Source organism: Dermacentor albipictus, chromosome 1, assembly GCF_038994185.2.
Source record: "Dermacentor albipictus isolate Rhodes 1998 colony chromosome 1, USDA_Dalb.pri_finalv2, whole genome shotgun sequence".
Taxonomy (NCBI): Eukaryota; Metazoa; Arthropoda; class Arachnida; order Ixodida; family Ixodidae; genus Dermacentor; species Dermacentor albipictus.
Genome location: NC_091821.1, coordinates 198,439,351 through 198,458,555, shown reverse-complemented (window position 1 = coordinate 198,458,555; position 19,205 = coordinate 198,439,351). Strand labels below are relative to the sequence as shown.

General features: G+C 41.2%; 1 protein-coding gene across 9 annotated transcripts in view; it reads right to left on the bottom strand.

The window, feature by feature from the left end:
• The window catches only part of LOC135903131 (transcription initiation factor TFIID subunit 4-like), a 109,912-nt gene that overhangs the window by 38,177 nt on the left and 52,530 nt on the right, over positions 1–19,205 (bottom strand). For 6 of the 9 annotated variants that reach the window (XM_065433519.1, XM_065433521.1, XM_065433523.1 and 3 more), the window contains 10 exons: positions 17,750–17,767; positions 14,552–14,593; positions 12,835–12,969; positions 12,653–12,748; positions 10,252–10,371; positions 10,072–10,161; positions 6,846–6,968; positions 6,586–6,732; positions 3,996–4,046; positions 2,113–2,297 (listed from right to left, as the gene is read on the bottom strand). In XM_065433519.1, the coding sequence (XP_065289591.1) occupies positions 2,113–2,297; positions 3,996–4,046; positions 6,586–6,732; positions 6,846–6,968; positions 10,072–10,161; positions 10,252–10,371; positions 12,653–12,748; positions 12,835–12,969; positions 14,552–14,593; positions 17,750–17,767 (1,007 nt within the window). The remainder of the gene's footprint in view (positions 1–2,112; positions 2,298–3,995; positions 4,047–6,585; positions 6,733–6,845; positions 6,969–10,071; positions 10,162–10,251; positions 10,372–12,652; positions 12,749–12,834; positions 12,970–14,551; positions 14,594–17,749; positions 17,768–19,205) is intronic. The other 3 variants (XM_065433522.1, XM_065433528.1, XM_065433520.1) reach the window with 2 other exon arrangements.

The following is a 19,205-nucleotide window of genomic DNA, read 5'->3' as shown; positions in this document are numbered from 1 at the left end:
GTGGCAGGCACTATCTCCAGAAAACAGCTTGCACTCCGACACTGTAATAACAGGCACAGGGAGAAAGCAGAACAGGACAAGCAGTGCGGCACCAGGATATGGATTATGCAATGACAGTGCTTTAAGTTAAAAAGTTTACCTGGAAACTTTTTACCTGGAAGTTACCTGGAAAAAGTTTCCAGGTAACTGATAGACAGAGGAGGATCTTAATATGCCATGCAGTGCACCTCCATGCATCACACAAATACCCCTTGGAGTTAGCACAGTGTGTGCCACACAGCAATGGCTCATGAGGTACACAGAGGGTGTCTACCAAGTTGACATTTCCAAATTCCCTGAGTTTTCCAGGTTTTCCCTGAGCACCTTCGTGAAATTCCCTGAATGAGGCAGAACTTTGTTTTATGTCAAGACAAGCTGACACCATGTTGCTCGATGCTGTCACTCTCTAATAAGCATGTCAAAACAAAAATATGACTTAATCCAGTTTGAATAGTAAGGAGTAATATCTATTTTATTTAAAAAGAAAACAGAGGGCACAGAGGAAAAAAATCGTAAAACCCATTCCAAATTGAATCGAACATTTTCAAATAGGAATGAAAAGGACATGCATACATAAGTAAATATTTTTGAATATGAGCTATTTCTATCAACCAATAACAAGCTCATCGGTATGAGGCCTGAACTTTGTCACAACTAAGATTCTCTCTCAGCATCTGGAAAGTCAATTTCAACTGTCCTGACATACTCTCAGCCCATACACATCTCAGTGTTTACTTTCACTGCTTTAAAGAGCTTATTTTGGTTTGAATGAGGGACAACTGCATCTTGGCATCAGCCAACAGTTTGTTTTTTGAGCTCAAGCTCCTTCAAAGAGGCGGCGGCACGCTTCCTTTCCCGTTCAATCCTCAATGTCTCAGTTCTTTCTGTTCTCGTCCTCCTTCTGCTGCGTGTTGGCCACACGGACCATTTGAAGCATCCTCCTTGTCAGTAGTACAGTCAACGTCCAATTTTTCGTACTCCCTAGGGGCAGCGAAAACGTTCGAAAAATCGGGCAGTCCGAAAAGATTAATGCATGTCTTTTAATGCTCTTAAGGGCTCAAATCGCCACAGGCACGTCCGAAAAAGCTTCGAAGGGCTGCCAGTAGACTTATTAGGCATATTGGTGCTCGTACTGTGACAGGAGATGGCGGGTGCACACGAGTATAATTAAGGGATAATACTGTGTGCCGTGACAATTACCCCTTCACATGCTTAAGCGTCACAGCATACTTTTTGCGTATGCTTCACTGCATAACATTTCTGTATTGAGGCAAAGTTGACTTCCGGGACCCGGCATTATGCAACGCGCCATGCTTTCCGAGCTTCAAAGCCAATTGCGAGGATTACAAAGGCGATGTGGTGCCACTGCTGACAGCGGCGAATTTATTTGGTGAAAAACACGTCACCGGACAGCAGAAAGCTTAATAGCGAACGTCAATGCAGCTAGGCCTAGCGCTGCCATGGTGGTGGATACGGCTGCCAGTGGATTTGCGTGCGAGAGCGCCGGTTCGAGGTGGCGTGATAATCAAAATGGCGGCGGTGGTAGCAGTGATTGATACCATTTCAGTCCTGCGGTCACGGCAAAAAGTCCGGAAAATCGGACGGCGAAGGGTTCTTGCGTCTGAAATTTCGGACATTCTTATACACTGACTCTATGGGGTACGTGGTGGTGCCACGAAGCCATCCGTATTACCAGGCGTGTTCCAAAAGTTGAGCGTCAACTGTACACTGCAAACTCCTCCAGCTGCAACACGGCGTCAAAGTCGATTCGTTACGATCCCTCTCTGTTACATTAGCGAGACTCTCGTTTGCTTTCAATAATATTACAGCTAATTTTCCCAGATAGAAGCATAAATTGCCTGAGCTTTCCCCGAGTAATTCCAGACTATTCAAAATCCCTGAGAAATCCCGGTTTTTCCAGTTGGTAGACACCCTAAACTTGCACACTTGGCAAGGGGCATGCAAGGCATGCACGTCTGATTTCCTTTTCCCCTCTCCACAACCACTTAAATTTGTACCCAAATAGGGTGTGGCCCTTACACAAAAATATACGGTACAAGTTCACCTACATACCTGAGTGAAGAGTAGGTACGTTTTTCTTTAAGGGCAGTGACAGGTGTCCTAGCTGGTACAGGTGTGGCCACCTTGGTCTGCAATGCTCCAACTGTGGCTGGTGACAAAGCTGCAGTCAAGTTGCTTGTCTTGGCCACCAACAAACTTTTCGTACCAGGAGCTACAACTGTTGTTGCTGGTCGTGGCTGGAGAACACATAAAGACATTAGACTGAGCATATATCATTCCAAAGTTTGCACACAATCACAGTAATACTATATTATTGTGTCTACATTACTGCACCGTAAGTGCAGTAGACTTTCGTCAACTCGACTCTGGTTAATTCGATCCTGAACTAAGGTCCCAGCCGGTGCCCATGCATTTCTACGAGTCCAAACTTGCTTTATTTCGATCCTAAAATTGACCTTCAACAATTCACACTTGATGAGTCAGCATGCACACACCTGGCCCCTATGGTGACCCCAATAGTGACTGACCCCTTTAGTGGCCGCGTATGTCAAATTTCTCGGCACAGCTTAATGCCCTAAGTGAATTCGTTGAACACGCGTATAACCTACCGTCAAAAACGACCATTGCCGGCCTGCCCCATGAAGTATTTCAAGAACTAACCATTGCTCACAATGTCTGATTACAGTATTTACCCGATTCTAATGTGAGAATATTTTTTCTTTAAAAAATTTGGGCCGAAAATTGCTTGCTACAAAACCAATACCCCCTTTACTGCGTGTGTATGCTTAACCGCACAACACGGATGTATTGCGGCAAAGCTGACTGTAAAAAACGCTCCCCTCTCTTTTCCACCCCGCCCTGCCCAGGCACCATGGGGCAACACATATTAAGACTGCTGCCAATTTTTCTTGCTAAAGAATTGGTGTGTGTTATATTTCTGCTTTCTTTGGGAGATTTAGTGTTATTTCTACGTTAGTTTTCTACTTAGGACATATAGAAAGCGGGCACGCATTTGATTGTGGGGTGTGTTGGAATCCGGCAAATACTGCCAAATGAATCAGCGGTGCGTCTTGAGGTTTTTTCTGCATCTTGTTTAGTTCGACCAATCGGATAATTCAATCAATTTCATCAGTCCCGTCAGAGTTGAATTAACGAAAGTCAAATGTAGTAGGCACAGAAAAAGCACAACCCCTAAATGCAGTTCAGTTAAGCTAGATCTGGGAGTATTCCGAAAAGGGGTCTGCACACAATCGAAGAATACTCCATTACTGCATCTACATTACTGAAATTCAAGAAGTACCAGGCATAGAAAAAGCACAATAACTAGCCTAATGCAGTCTAGCTAAGTTGGTTTACGAGTTTTCAGAGGAGGGACTTCAAACAATCACACGAAAGGCAGTTTCCCAGCAAAGTCCACTGTAATGTAAAGAGGAAAAGTGCTCACTTCGAACTCCTCTTTACAAATTTTAATTTCAGTTTCTAGACAGGGCTTCCAACACCAAGCATATGCAAAAAACGACAAGTGTCAAGTTTTACAGCGAAAGTTGCATAGAGAGAACTCGCTGTTCCCACAGCACTTTGTATGACCAATATCTGTGAGAACATGGTAAAAGCAGCGCAAAAGGAACGGCAACAGAAAACAGAGGAGTGCACAGCACCTGTCTGTATTTCTCTGTCTTGTCTTGTCTTCCCTTTTCCGCTGCTTTTACTATGTTCTCACAGATATTGGTCATATAAAGTGTCATGATGATGCACAAGGTATTGCAATAAAGGTTAGTAACTGTGTCGTTTCTGCTATTTTTCGATGCACTAAAAGCCAAACATTTAATAATTAATTTTATGCTCCACCTTTCAATACCAAAGCTTTAGAGCACTTTTAAAAACAATTTTTGCTATTTGGAGCACACTTAATCTTTTGCATAGGTTTTTCTTACATGATTGAAAGAAACAGGGATGGTAGCGGCCAAGGAAGTTTTGGAGCAGCCCTGGAAGCAGCAAATTTGGCACTTTGGAGCAGGTATGGAGCATGAAATCTCCGTTTCGGAGCAGTAAATACATGTCTTCAAGCATTTTGGTAAAGGTCAACATGAGTGAAAAGGCAGATGAAAAAAAGGTGTTCTTTATTGATTTTGCAGAACACTATTAGAACACGGCAAATCAGTTCTGCAGAAGCCCGCTAGGTGAGCGAAATTCCTTGCAGGGAAAAATTATCCTCCCCCTACTGTATGATGAAGCTACAAAAGAAACCCATACGTGTTTCTCACAAAGTTGCATACCCGGTCTGCCAACTAAATGTGGCCAAGAAAAAAATAACCGAGGGCTTTCTGCAAACAGCGCCCACTGTTTGTTGACAGGCATTTGTTAATGCTAGTTGAGTATTCTTTTTTTCATTGTGAACAAGCAACAAATATTTAAGTTTAATGATCTTACATTTATTACCTTACTTATTCAACAAGGTGCCAATGCAAAGATTGTGGAATATGTTGGGAAATGACCGATAAAAGTGTATATAGCATGAAAAAGCTTGCAAAATTAAAACAAAAATTCATGTGACAACACATCCCCACACCAGAACTAAATGTGGCCTCAGGCAGAAACATCTAGTACAATGTGCATTTTATGAATGTGCAAACTTGGGCCAGAGACTTGCCAACTTGTTACAAGATCGCGCTACCTCACATTTGATAAGGACTGAAGATGTGCGCTAAAAACTGCTGAGGCATCGAGCAAAAGGCACGGACACTCGTTCCCAGTGCCTCTATTTGACGAGGTTTGCCTAAATATTGATGCAATCTTTGGTCCACAGAAACACTGTCACAGTCACAGCAGGAATTTTTTTTAAATTTTTATTTATTTCACAAACTTTCTTTTTCATTAAAAAGAAAGTCTTCACAAATCCTAGGTTGCTTTAAATGCTATTATCGGTAATTTCTCAACGTTCTTCACAACTTTTTCATTGACATGTCACTGATTAGGTAAATTTATAAAGTTATCTAACTAAACGTATTCGTGCACAATGAATGAGAAATATTGAATTGGATTACGGGGCTGTACAGGCCGAAATCACACTCGGATTATGAGGCACGCCGTAGTGGCAGACTCCTGATTAATTTTGACACTGTGATGTTCTTTAACGTGTCCCGAAATCTAAGTGCACGTGCATTTTTTATTTCATTCCCGGCAAAATGCGGCTGCCGCGGTTGGAATCAAATCCACGACCTCTAGCAATGCCATAGCCGCAAAGCTATTGCAGCGGGCACAGAAGTGTTGATTTGACAGTTCACCGCTTCCGTAGTATTGCCTGGACCCTGCAGTACGCTTTAATGAATGCAGTTTTAAAGATTGGTTGCGGTTCCCGACTCATGCCCACAAATATATGACATTTTACTAGCCACTCTGTGTTTGTGACGTCAGAAACTATACCACCACTCAGCCCAGAAACAGCAAATCTGGCTACTTCTTCTACAAGACAATGGGCAACAATCATCGTTTTGATAGACATGATAACCGGTGCTTCTCTTCATCTTGCCGAAGCACAACACATTGAGCTTAGGCACTTCAGCTTTCTCACATGGTGGCAGCGGATCAAAAGCAAATGGTGATCCGTCAGCACTCATATTGTCGCTGAAATCGCAGCTGAAATCATTGCTGCAATCGGTGCCATTTAGTTCGAAAGAGCTGGAAAAGCTTCCCGTCTCGTCAGAAGACATAGTCAGCTTCACTTTTATGGCATTAGCACCATGTGTACCGAGTGTTTACATTATACCAGTGAAGCATCCAACGTCACTGACTCTTTATGGCGCCGCATGAAGCAGCTGTCCATTTCGGTTTCGGTACCTTGTTTATTGGTCAATTAAAATTATTGACAAGTTTCTAAGCAAATCAAACCACTTTACCGGTGACAGTACTGTCAATGCCATTTGAAGATGATAATATCGTAATATGGTTAAAAAAATGCTGGAGTTGCCTTTTAAGGGTTTAAGGAGCGTACTGGATCTTGCACCAAAACTTTTCTTTCTATTCTTTAATCTTCATGTTATGGTGCTAAATACTTGTAAATGGATGTAAATTTACATGCCTATTCCGAATATGAAGCCCATTTTTATTTCATTTGGTCCTACCGTTATGCAAGCTTCCGTTACTTAATTTTCCAGAAAAATTAGCAAAAAACCAGTTCTTCAGCCTTTGTTTAGCAATGGCTTCCGCATGATTCAAGAAATCCAAAAAGACTGACCTTTCTGCTCTGTTTACCCTAGAACAAGAGTAAGGAGACTTCGAAGTTGATGCTAAGAAGAATGCTTTTCTAGAAATCTTATTTGGAGTCTTGCAACTCTTGGAGCAGGGGCAATGTATCTCCTGAGTTTCACACTCATGCATAACGGTTCACTAGAGCGACGAGTATCCTGTCAATGTACTTGATAGCTATGACGTGAAAATAATGGTGCAGTTGACGATGCACTAAATGTGGCATCCCCTAAAATATTCAATTAAGAATATGGGTGTAGATTCTAAACAGCAGCCCACCGTGACCAGCCTCTGGTGTTGTGCCAGGACACCCTGGATGTTTGCTGTGTTAGCCAGCTGTGCTGCCAGGCCACCTGTTGTTGGCGTCATCACCCGCACCTGTGTCGTCGCATGAGGTACCGCTGGCCGCGCCACTCCAGCCACTTGCTGCACAATGAGGTACAATCAACTTGCTTCTCTGGCAATGGTGCCTCTACTAGCATACCAGCATACTAGCATGTGCCCCACGAGTGGGAATCAATTTTTCCAGTGCAACCAACCTGGATATTCGGAATAATGGTAGGTGTTGACGGCAGCGTAACTGCACCCTGTGGTGGCGGCCGCACTCCTTCGATGGTGAGCTCTTTCGTCATAAGAGAGTGTCGCAGGTATGGAAGGCTTTTCTGAAAACACACAACAAGATGTCTCAGCCTATAATGAACTCCATTTATACACAATAAAACGTCAAGAACTACTACAAACACTGAATATTAAAGATGCAGAAACATGCTTAAATGGTTCATGTGTTCTATAGAGGATGGAAGATGGCAGAGCATAAAACTAAATATAAGTTAATCAGTAAAGTTAGAGTGTACGTACAGCTAAACCTCAATATAATGAACTTCAATATAATGAAATTCTCGATATAACAAAGGAATTACCTTTACCATAGAACACTACGTATTTTATCATCATCATCAGCAGCCGATTTTATGTGCACTGCAAGACGAAGGGCTCTCCTTGCGATCTCCAATTACCTCTGTCCTGCATCAACCGATTCCAAGTTGCACAAGTGAATTTCCTAATTTCATCATCCAACCTAGTCTTCTGTCACCCTTGAATGCGCTTCCCCTCTTTTGGCATTCATTCTGTTCCCCTAATGGTCCACCGGTTACTAACCTACACATTACATGGCCTGCCCAGCTCATTTTTTATGTCAATTAGAATATCGCCTATCCCCGTGAGCCCTCTAATCCACACCACTCTCTTCCCGTCTCTTAACATTATGCCTAACATTCTTCATTCCATCACTCTTTGCACAATCCTCAACTTGTTCTCAAGCTTCTTTTTAAACCTCCAGGTTTCAGCCCCATATGTTAGCACCGGTAGAATGCAGTGATTGTTCACCTCTCTTTTCAGTGATGGAGGTAAGCGTCCAGTCATGATCTGACAAAGTCTGCCGTATGCACTCCAACCAATTTTTATTCTTTTGTAAGTTTCCTTCTCATGGAACAGGGTGTGTATATTTAGAAGCTAACTATAATGAAGTGTGTTTGTAGGCAATTTCAATATAACGAAATTTCACTGCCGCCACAAAGGAATGCCAAGACAATAAATGTAAACTTCCGCGAACGCAAATAGTCAAATGATTGAATTGCATGGGATTGCTTGCAAATGCACTTCTCCAGTCACGCCATGCGACAAGTGCGACTGCCAAAGTAGATCTGCATCATGTTCCATATAAAGTCCTAGTGCGATAACATACTATTGCACTCTGCGCACTATATGCTTTAGATGCGAGTGAAAGTGTGTGAGGGTGAGCCAAGAAAGATGGTGGCTTCATGAGCGTCACCTTCTCGCGCGAGCAAAGGGAAGGAGAGGGAGGGGAGTGAGCTTGCAGTAATGCAATCAAGTGTGCGCGAGGGGGCGGGAGGAGGGAGGGTAAGTTGGCGTGCGTCTCGGCCATGGCTATGTATGGCTGTAAGTGCAGCCCGGTGCACACACACCGCGCACCCTGCTTTAGAGGCAATCTGCCGCCTGTGCAAACAGTGGATGAGCTGAGAACGTATGGCATCATCTAATATGTCTTCCTGCACGTTTAGTATTCGAGCTTGCATAATCTTGAGTTTTGGTGACCTGTTGGAGCGAGAAGCGAAGCATCCGCTCCCCACTGCCGGCGTTTTTCATGATAGCATCATCCCAGTACGGGCAACGCTATCAGTCGTTGGGGGCGGAGTGCACGCGAAAGCGTGGCTAACTTCACTTAATTCATACAGCCGATTTGAAGATATCGTCAACGTGTCATGAAACCCTACCATTCGCCGCCGACTCCCAAATTCATCAAAATGAATTGTTTTCTGATTCAAACTTGCTTTTTTCGATTGCCCGATAATTTGGAAAATTCTGTGGCCCCCTTTCAGTGCAAGAAAATTCGATCGGCGACTATAGTTATTAGCATAAAAGGTCACATTTCAATGTAACGAGTCAAATTGCCAATTTTACCGACTTTGTTGTATCGAGGTTTAACTGTATATATAGTTGAATTTTGTCATAACAATGTTGCTTCTGACACAAAAACACCTGCAGGACCTGATATTCATTATTCTTATACATGCAAATATTTGCTGAAAAAAAAACTGTTATGAGGTCTATGCGAAAGACGCAAGCAAGGTGTCTCTAAGAGGTCAGCATAGGGTCTCCTGCAGATTCTGATGGCCCGTCGGCAGCTTGCCATGTAAATACGAGGCACAAGACCAATAAATTACACATATCTGCTCTGTATCGCTGTGAATATGGAACTGTGCGATCAGTTTTATCATGCGAGAATGGCATATGGCTTGCTGACTGTGGTCCAACGAAGCCAAGCCGCAGGTCAAAACGCACATGCGCGTCTCATTTGTGCCATTTTAAGTTGATATTGTGGAGTATCACCAACGACAGGCTTTTTGAACATGACGACGACTGCACATGGATCTGAACTTTGCTGCTACATCCATCAGTCTGGATTGTGCATCTGATCTCACACTCAATCATCGATAAGCTTAGCAAACGTATGGACAGCTTCTCGTGACAGCTCGTCACCAGCCACTCTGTCGGTCGGTGAATTATTTTTTTTCATAGCCACTTCGTAAGTAGACAGCAGTCAAAGTTGCAGTTTCATGCCTAGTCAACATGGCGGCACCTACGTTCATGGCCGCCATGTTTGCGGCATTGCGTGCACGGTTCATGTACGATACACTGTGTGTCTTCTGAAATTCCGGTTGCCATTATACATTGGTGTTTGAGATAGGTGGCGGTGCCACAGGGGAAGTCCGCATAATTGTGCAGGTCTGAAAAATTAGTCAGGAGCCGTATTTTACATTTTCACTACCAGAACATATTTATGAAGCATATGCAAACAAATGTTTGCTTCACTATAACCAATACTACGCTGGATCCCACATATCAGGAGAATACTACATTGAATTAAACATGATCAACCAAATTTTAATTTTTTTTCTTTATATCCAATAATTCATTATATCCATGATCAATTATGAAGGTTCAACTGTGTGAGTGTGGGCACTTGCTTGTGTTAGAGTGAGAAACCGATGGTGCTGCAATTTCAGTGCATTTATACAAGTGTAACTAACTTGTGAAAGCCATGTCCAGTAAACTGATAACATTTTCAATATCATCCAAGAAATTTGTCTGCAATCATGCGACAGTATGCATTCAGACCATACCGATATCTCAAGCATAAAATAAACACCTACAAAGACAACTCTCTGCAAACACAAGACTTACTTTTAGAAAAGGTACAAGGCATGGCTGTGGTGAAGAATTTAGCTCCTTTTGAAGCTGATTTGTGAAGTCTTCAGGCTGAATCGTTCCATCCTGTGAGAAGTAAACAAACACAAAGAGGGACACATTACAAGCAACTCGGCCAAAACAAGTAAGAAATTAGACGGTAAACGTATCACTTACAATGAGCCCCTGGATGAGACCCTTGACATTGGAGGCAACTTGTTCCGGCTGATCGCTAGCGAGCCGTATCAAAGTGGACAGAAAATTCTTGCATTTTTTCTTGGCAGTGTTTGGTGACATCTGAAACATAAGCAGCATAGTCCAGCACCTGAAGTGTCTACATCCTACATTTTTACAATGAAAGACAAGAAGACATTTCTCGCTGTGGGGAAGAGAGATCCTTTTTACAGAACCAGTGTGCGGAAACAGCAGCATACAAATTTTGAGGGGTGCTAAAGTCAAGTAGAATAATTTGAATTAATTTTGGCCATCTGGATTTCTTTAACATGCACCAAAACTCAGTGTCATTATTTCTGTTTTTATCTCATACAAATTTCTGACTGCAACAACTATCAGCAGGAATCAAGCCTATACCTTTGCACTTAATCGTAAAGTGCTTTGGCTCTGGACCCAAGCTTTAGAACCGATCACACCTGCTCTAGAGGTTAGTTGGTATCTAATAATCATGCAGGTGTTTGCACTGCTAACGTCACTAAAAACACAATAAGACAAATAAGAATGATTTACACACAACAAGCACTTATAAGAAGTCTTTATTATCCTTCATTCTTGTTTGTCGCCTCGATGTGTTTGAAGTCATGTCAGCACAAATGCCATATTTACTTGCATAACGAACGCACTTTTCCCGAAAAGTATGCACAAAGTTCGGTGGTGCGTTCATTATGCAGGGTAAAATTTCGAGCAATATTTTTTTCTGCGGCCCCCTCCAAAGAAGTCATTTTCGCCCTAAATGTAAAACATCGATTGCGACAGCAAATGTGTAGACAGCTACACGAAGCAGGGATAGTAGTTATATCGGCTGTATAAACATGCAAACGTTTGCTTCAATGCAAACTGAGCGACAAGAACATAGCACGCACAAGCGTATGAGCAGCCATCGACTCGGCCCGCAATGCAGATAGCTTTGACGATAGGGCGTGCCACAGTCGCGCAATGCACAGTTGCTGCCAGAGTAAAACACTCCCCTTTCCCCACTTTACTCCCCTCTCCCGGCGCCACGCGCGCGACAAAAGACTGCGTGTTGCCTTCCCACTTTCTTCCCTTGTACGCAGGAGATAGAGCCGTGATCGTTGGCACACCTCGGGCTCAGTTGTGCAATACGCAGTTGCTGTCAGAGTATAATCCTCCCTGCCCCAAGGCCTTTTGAGCGACGAAAGACGGCATGCGAGATTGAGCTGCGATCGTCGGCTTCCCTCATGCGCTTGCGCTCACACCTACACCATGTGGTGTGCGCCAACGACAACGACGACGGCAAAAATGTGCCCGGAGCATCCATATAATTGCTATCGCAATAAAAGTAGGAGACACAGCATGATTCGGCATCTGATGCGGCGTCGGACACAATGGCACTCGCCGGATGCTATATCAGATGCCGAATCGTACCACGTGTCTCCTACTTCACAGCAGCAAGTTCGGGTGCAATCATTATGGGAGAAAAGGAAAAATAAATATACTTCTTGATTGGAAAAGTGGGGGCTGCGTTCCTTACATGAGCGTCTTCATAATGCGAGTAAATACGGCATATCTATAATACTGACCTTGGAATACAAATTGCATTCACAGCAAATACAATTCTTTACAGTGCACACAACACATTGTTGGGCAAGTTTATGCATGTCTATCTGCAATTATAAAGAAGCTGTAACATATGAGCTGGTGGAGGCATGTTTTATCTGCAAACAGGATTATTCATGGGAAAATGTCAACTACACTCCATACGAATTAATTTAGTTTTCTGTACAATCATTTTTATTGTGCTTTGGCGTTCGTTCCTGTTGCTCTGAGCATGCAGTAAATGTACTGTCTGCCTTCTGGGAATGAGCAAGCTGGAAGTGACACTATACATGTTGTTTTAATTCTTATCCTTCTCATTTGTGCCACATTTCTTGTCTTCATTGTAAAGTGCATATATATCTGGCTCACTACTACAATCACATTCAATTTATTTATTTAATACAGTGCAAATACATTTAGGAAAGAAAAGAAATATGTACAAAAGGAGGTAGGTCTCAAAGGCAAGGACTCTATAAGGCTGAGACTTCCTTTTGTTACTTACAGAGCGATAAAAAAAAATTTACAGTGGAGCACAAAATGTTGCGTAAGTTACATAAATGTGAGTGTAAATACATAAATAAACAATAGAACATAACTGAATATAGAAAAACTACAAAAGTATACAAAATCAAGCTTACACATATAGCAAGAAAGCATGCAACTTGAATTTAAATGAACTAATGGCAGATAATTATTTACCACACTCCTTACTACACTTTCTATACTTCTGAATAAAGCCCAAACCAAACCAGAAAAAAAAAAAAAACACGGAGCACCATGTACTCACCTGAGACGGCGTTGTAGCAGCAGACTGGCTGTTAGCAACAGTTGTTTGAATGGTGAGAGGCTGCGTAACAGAAGCTGTAGTAGTAGTGGCTGCCACCTAGGAGCAAAGATAAGCAATTATGAACAAACATTTTTTTAGCCTTCATAATGACCACGAGCGCAAGAACAACAAGAAAGCTATACCTTAACTGTGACAGTCTGCTGTGCCAGTGGCTGCCCCAATGTTTGGATAGGGGTGCTACTGGGCACTGTAGGCACAATGTTGATACTTGGCTGAGTCTGCTGCAGGACTGTACCCACCATTGGCGTTGCATTTGTCTGCAGTTTAACAAGGGAAACGTACTACCAGTAAATAACGACTGAATGCATATCACAATGTATCAGACTTAAAAAGCCTGGTTTTCAAACAGAGCATGGGAAAGAAACACATTAATTTTAATGCATCTTTTGTAGGGATGGATAGCTTGGTCTGTTCAAACTATGTTGTGCTAGTTTTGACACAGGAATGATAGTTTTTTGTGAAATGCCAGCAATTAAAAAAAAAATTTCAATCCCCCCACCCCAGTTACATTTGTGAAACAATGCATGATGCTACAGCCCGGTATCACATTTGAACTGCAATGCATCATGAGGAACTGATGGATACATGCAAGAAAACAAGAGCAGTGCTGACAGGTATGGATTGCTCATAAGGAAAACTATGCTGTTGGTGTTGTATTTCCAGCCACGTTTTGCTATGCTGTTTCAATTTTTAGAGAAGCCAACAAAACAGTAGTTTTTAGTACCATGCCTCTTTCTGACAGTAGTGGTGGTTTTAAAACATGAAGAGCTGCCCAAAGACCATTGTAACCTGGAGTCTAGTCGCATCAAAAGTACATGAATGGAATTGAAACTACATCATCTTTGTGCAGTAGCATCTTGGACAAGTGACTCTGTAATGCTCACGTATCTTGTGCTTAAAGCTTTATTTTACCAGACAGATTCTAATAAGAAAAGTATTAGTGACATTCCTTATTTGCTAAGCTTTGTGATTGGCAACTTCAAGCCTAAAAACCTGCTTACTCTCTAGACTATTGCATGATGGCCCATGGAGTGGAAATATGTGTGGAGCCAACACATGCACCTAGCCTTTGCTAATATGTTGTTTACTGAAACTCTACCCTCAGTAAAAACGAAGTATTTTGTAGTACGCAATACGAATATAAATTAGAATTTCTTTTATTCACAGTCTCTTTAATATGACAAATTTCACACGGTCTGTCTGAAAAAACGTCCTAGTGAGACAAGACAATCGTATATTAAAACCATGCTCCAAGAGAAGGCCCTCTATAAAAGGCCCTCTATAAGATGCTGTAAAATGTCAGCAAGGTATAATAGATGTAGAGTCAAATATAGAATAAGTCATCCTAGCCATTGCATCCCTCCACAAGCTAGCTGGGCTCATATTGTGCACACATTAACTGGCCAATCAAATGTTTAATTTTTCGAAGTTACCAAATTTCCTTCATCAACTATCATCAACTATACATACAATCATAACTTACCATGTGATATCTCTTACTTTTTCCAAGTTAACAAACTTCCTTTAGCAGCCATACATACAATACAGCACTTTCTTGGTCTTATCTACAATATACATCCATAAGCACATAAGACGTTTCAGGCAATTTTGGCACTAAATAATTCAGCTATTAATCTGGCACTTACAAGCAATATGCACACTGGTGATGGTCAGTGAAATGTAGGTCTCCTTACACTGCACCTACAGAACCTATACTTTACAACATCATCATGCTAAAGCAAAAGCAACTTTTTCAAACTTTGTTTGCCTGAATCTCTTAAGTCTTTAGATAAGATTGCAAAGATCACATGTGCTGATGTGGCTATAAATATAACCTACTTTTCTGCCTTGAAGCTGCTGCACAGGTTGGGTCCCAAGGTTCTGTAAAGCAATAAATGGCCTATTAACCTTCCCAGCCAGGCGTAAGTAAGAACACATTTGAAGTTAAAAAGCAAGATGTTGCTTGGTGAAAAGACGGCATTTATCTTTACTCATAGTGTGTGTTATAAAAGAATAAAGATCCAAAATTATAAAATGTTCTATATTGCATGCATTTGCATGCATGTGTAAATATCAACTTCCTATTGCTTACTGTCTGGATGCACTTTTCATACTGCACATAATCGACAAGCAAAAAAATGTAGACATTCAGGTTACGCAAGTATGGAGCTCCAGAAAACCACCTATATTGTAGTTTCCAAGTAAACATTTCAGTATATAATAGCTATGCAGTATGGGAACCACGAGAAAGAAAACCTCGCGGCTGACATGTGTGTATAAATTGAATGGTGCAGTCTGCACTTCTGTTGGTGAGCACTAGAGTGCACCTGTGAATTCAAAGCATATAACTAAGGCACCAGGTGATTTCTACAAAACTGCCATGCTCAAAAACACTTATGGTTCAAGTGCTCCTGACAAGCATAAATAGAAAAGGATGCAGTGCCATGTGGGATGTCTATTCGCTCACATATTCACACACCTCTACAGTATACCATCATGTGAGAGCACTTCTGAGATATCAGAGTCAAACTTGCACCGCAGTGAGCACAGCTGGAGCCTAGATATCACCAATGAGTATGCATTCAATTAAACTCCTGTCATTGCAGCACACTGCCAATTGAATTGTGCTGCCATTCAGTGTGTGTAGTTCCATCAATTCCTCATCACAAGACTGGAGAGTTCCACTTGACTTGCAACATAAGATCTTCAAAAAAAAAAGCACAATCAAGATGTTGCTAAAAATAAGTCTTCGGTGGAAAACAGCATCAGCATCTGTGTCATCTCGGTAAGTTCTCTTCTGCTCTTCCCGTCTGCAGCTATCTTGCCAGCACTGTTTTTTTTTCCTCTCTCTTGCATTCCATGAGAGAAATCTCATTAATTTTTACAGCTCTGCCTCCCATTCCAGATTCTTCCAGAGAACAAAATCATTATTCATGGAAGATAACTTTGCTACATCCACAAAATTTCATTTAGGGGTTTGGCCATGTCTGACACATGTTGGGAGTTATTGTTCACACAGAGCTAGTTACCTATCAGTGGCAGCCCTTTCCAATTAGTGAAAGTTTTGAGATATCGGCAGTCCACAAAAAATATTTTGATACAAGGCGTGAAACATGGAACTTATGGAAGTTAAGCGAGCCAGAAATGTGATTCTGTAACAAGACCTTTCAATAACAAGATATGCGAATTCGAGTTAGCAAGGATTTATTGATTTTTCCGAGACTCAGCAATACAAGTATAGTGATGTGCCATTTTGCACAACCATCTGGGAGTTTCAAAAGATGTGCACTGCAACTTTTTAGGTACTACATGTTCTTAAATGAGACGAATAACCAGCAGTAAATTTAAATGTTAAAGGGGCCCACAACACCTTTCTTCAAAACTGAGAATACATTGGAGTAAGTGCAACACCTTCAAATTTTTTAAAAGGACCTAAACAATAATGAAGATAGAAAGAGTGCAATGTTTACTTTCCACATTCTTTCTCAACACAAGGCTTCCTGTTGGCAGGAGCGGCACCAATAGCAATGCTCTGAACCTGACTTCTCCTTTCTTACTTTTTCTTCTTTCTGTGGTGCATTTAGGGTAGCGTTTCAAGGTAGACATTTGACATTGGTTTAGAGAGCAAGAAAGGAACGGTGACAAGACAGGCAGGATGTATTAAGAAACATCACTTCCCCATTTGCTAAAGAATTGGAGAGGTGTGCACACGTGCACAAACTTTCAATCAGCTTTCAGTCGGTAGTAGCCCAGGATCATGGACAATCTGAACAATCGCGTAATGGCTGGCGTCTATTGCACAGGTCTATGATGTCATAGACGGGACATAATAGAAAGCACCTTGAACAGAGTAGGAGCGAGCGAGTGATCTTTTATGCAAGAGTGTGGACTCCCTGCTGCAGAACAATAACTGGCTTGCATGTTCATGGCAGCATTGCATACAGACAGCTAATTTTTTCTTGCCACGTCAAGTGTCGCAGTGCCCCCTTAATTTCTGAAACAGCTGAGGCACCAAATTTGAACAGCCTATTCCTTGAGCATAAAGGTGCGTTCGTAACTTTATGACAATCCCATGCGATGCATCTCTTGTCCCGTTTTCAGGTAACTGCTAATTTGCAAGTTACAGTTATGTCCAAGAAGTAACAAGAGTTATGAGCAGCTCAAAGTTTACAGTCTGGCCACACTATTTCTGTGTTCAACAAGATAGGATAACAACCATGTCTAAAGATTACTGAAAGCTACACTCAAAGCAGAAATATTCAGATTCATTACAAGAGACCTAGCAACCCATTTGCTGTTATTTTCATGACCTGCTAACATAACTAAATCCTCCTAGATGGCAATCCATTAAGCTTGCAGCCTACACAGACTGCCTGCAATTGTTCTTAAAGGCCCTCCCTCCATGTCTTCCCCCCTCCATGTCTTTTTTTCATAGAACAGTGTTTAGCCTCAACCAGAACCAACAAGCCCAGCTATTTACTTTTACAGCATTAATTCGCTTATTGCGCATGATTTTGGCTTAAAATAATCGACCCGCTAATTATATTAGTCGGTAGGATTTTGCATAGACAATTTTGTAAGAAAACTGGAATGTTCTTGACATGTTTCCCTTCATCTTCACTTGATCAATGCTATTTTACACACAAAAAGAGAGAGAGAGAGACAACATGCTACATAATGAGTTTCATGATCATGTGCACCACTAAAAAAGCATAATGCAGCTGTGCAAACAAATTATGACATTAAAGTAGATGGTGTGCATCAAGGCAATAAATAGAAGCTAGGAAATATTTTTAAAATACAACATTATATTTACTACGCTGCAGGAACTATCACAAGAAATCACAAAATGAAACAACACTTTGAAAGCTTTGTTCATTTTTATAACATTCTAGTAAAAAAAAAGTGACGAGTTTAGCACATGCACACAATTCATCATTAAAACTAAATAAATAACACACACAATAAACACATATACAAAAGTGCATGTAACATGCATTCAAGATGCTTCATGCATAATGAATCAGTGAGTCTTACCGGAAGATGCGGCCATGCCTCATAGGTGAAAAGGAATTGAGATGAGAGCACATGCAAGTCAAAGCATGAACCACAAAGAGAAGCACAAAAAAATGGAGGTAAGCAAAAGCAAAGCATACTGCAGGAAAAGCACACTGCACTTGAAACTCAGTGCTACGATAATCTATGCTGTTTCACAATATTCATGCCTTAAGCTTAATAATTAGTATGATGCTTAAACACAGACGAGCCAGACAGAAGAAAATTAAATGGAAATCTCTCTGGTTACTACACATACATCAACTGCTTTCCAACTTTTTATCCTCGTCATTTACAAAAAATGCCACAAACTAGCTAGAGTTAGTAGAAAAGTTAGGCATGTGTGAACTTAAGCAAAACTTCCTTGTATATAGCTATTTCCTGCAAAGCAAGAAAGAAAGGCTACATGCAAGAAGCTACGTTAATGTTAACAAAGAAAGAAATGGAAAAAGTGCAAATTTAAATTACTTATCGCATTAAAATTTCAATCCTCTACATTTCTTTCTTGAGCTTAGAGTTTAGTACACTTGCCCAAGGCAAGCAACGAAGATTTCTGCAGCTACCATTGTATCATGCTCATTCCATGTTACTAATAGAACAGTGAACATAAATGTTCATGCAATTAGGAAGGAAGCAGTTCTCTAACAAAAGCTGGTCCACTAAAATATGACCTCATTTCCTACAATAACAATTAGGACAAAGCTGCAATATTTTTACGGAAGAAAAAAGCGAGTGACGACTTGGTGTTAGGCTTAGGCATCCAACTACAAAGATAAACACAATGTACAGTCATGATACAAACATTTTGGGCAAATTTGGAAAGGCCTTCACATGCCTGAGTTCCAGTTCAAACAACTACACATAATGATGCACTCATTCATATCACAATCTATTGATGCAATGTGTTATCTGAGTGCACATATGTTGAAATAGTATATTTATGCATGAACACAAGCACTGACAGACAAAACATTTTTTTCTAAGGCCTTCCTTGTTTAAGTGGCATACTCTTATTGAGCAGCAGCTTTTACCAATGCAACTTTCACAGCGGTACAATAAAAGAATACACATGACCACAGAAGTTTTCAGAACATGAAGGCCAACAAACTGCTATTTTTTAGAAGCTTAAAGGGACACTAAGGACAATTTTATGCTTGATTTAAATGCTTCCAAAAATTTCGATCCAAAGCCTCCACACCCCATATCATAGGTTTAGGTTAATTTAAATGCATATGTGTCATAAAAAGGCCACTGAAAAAATGCCTGTACCTGCCACACTCCTGAAACCATGCAATTATCAATCATGAGCAAGGTAATTGTGGTATTAATTACTGGTGCTAATGGAACCATACTGTCTTTCTAGCTAAGCTCAACTCCATTATGCTGGCTTAACTCGCTAGTGCCACCAAAGCTGGAAATGGAGACATTTGCATGCAAA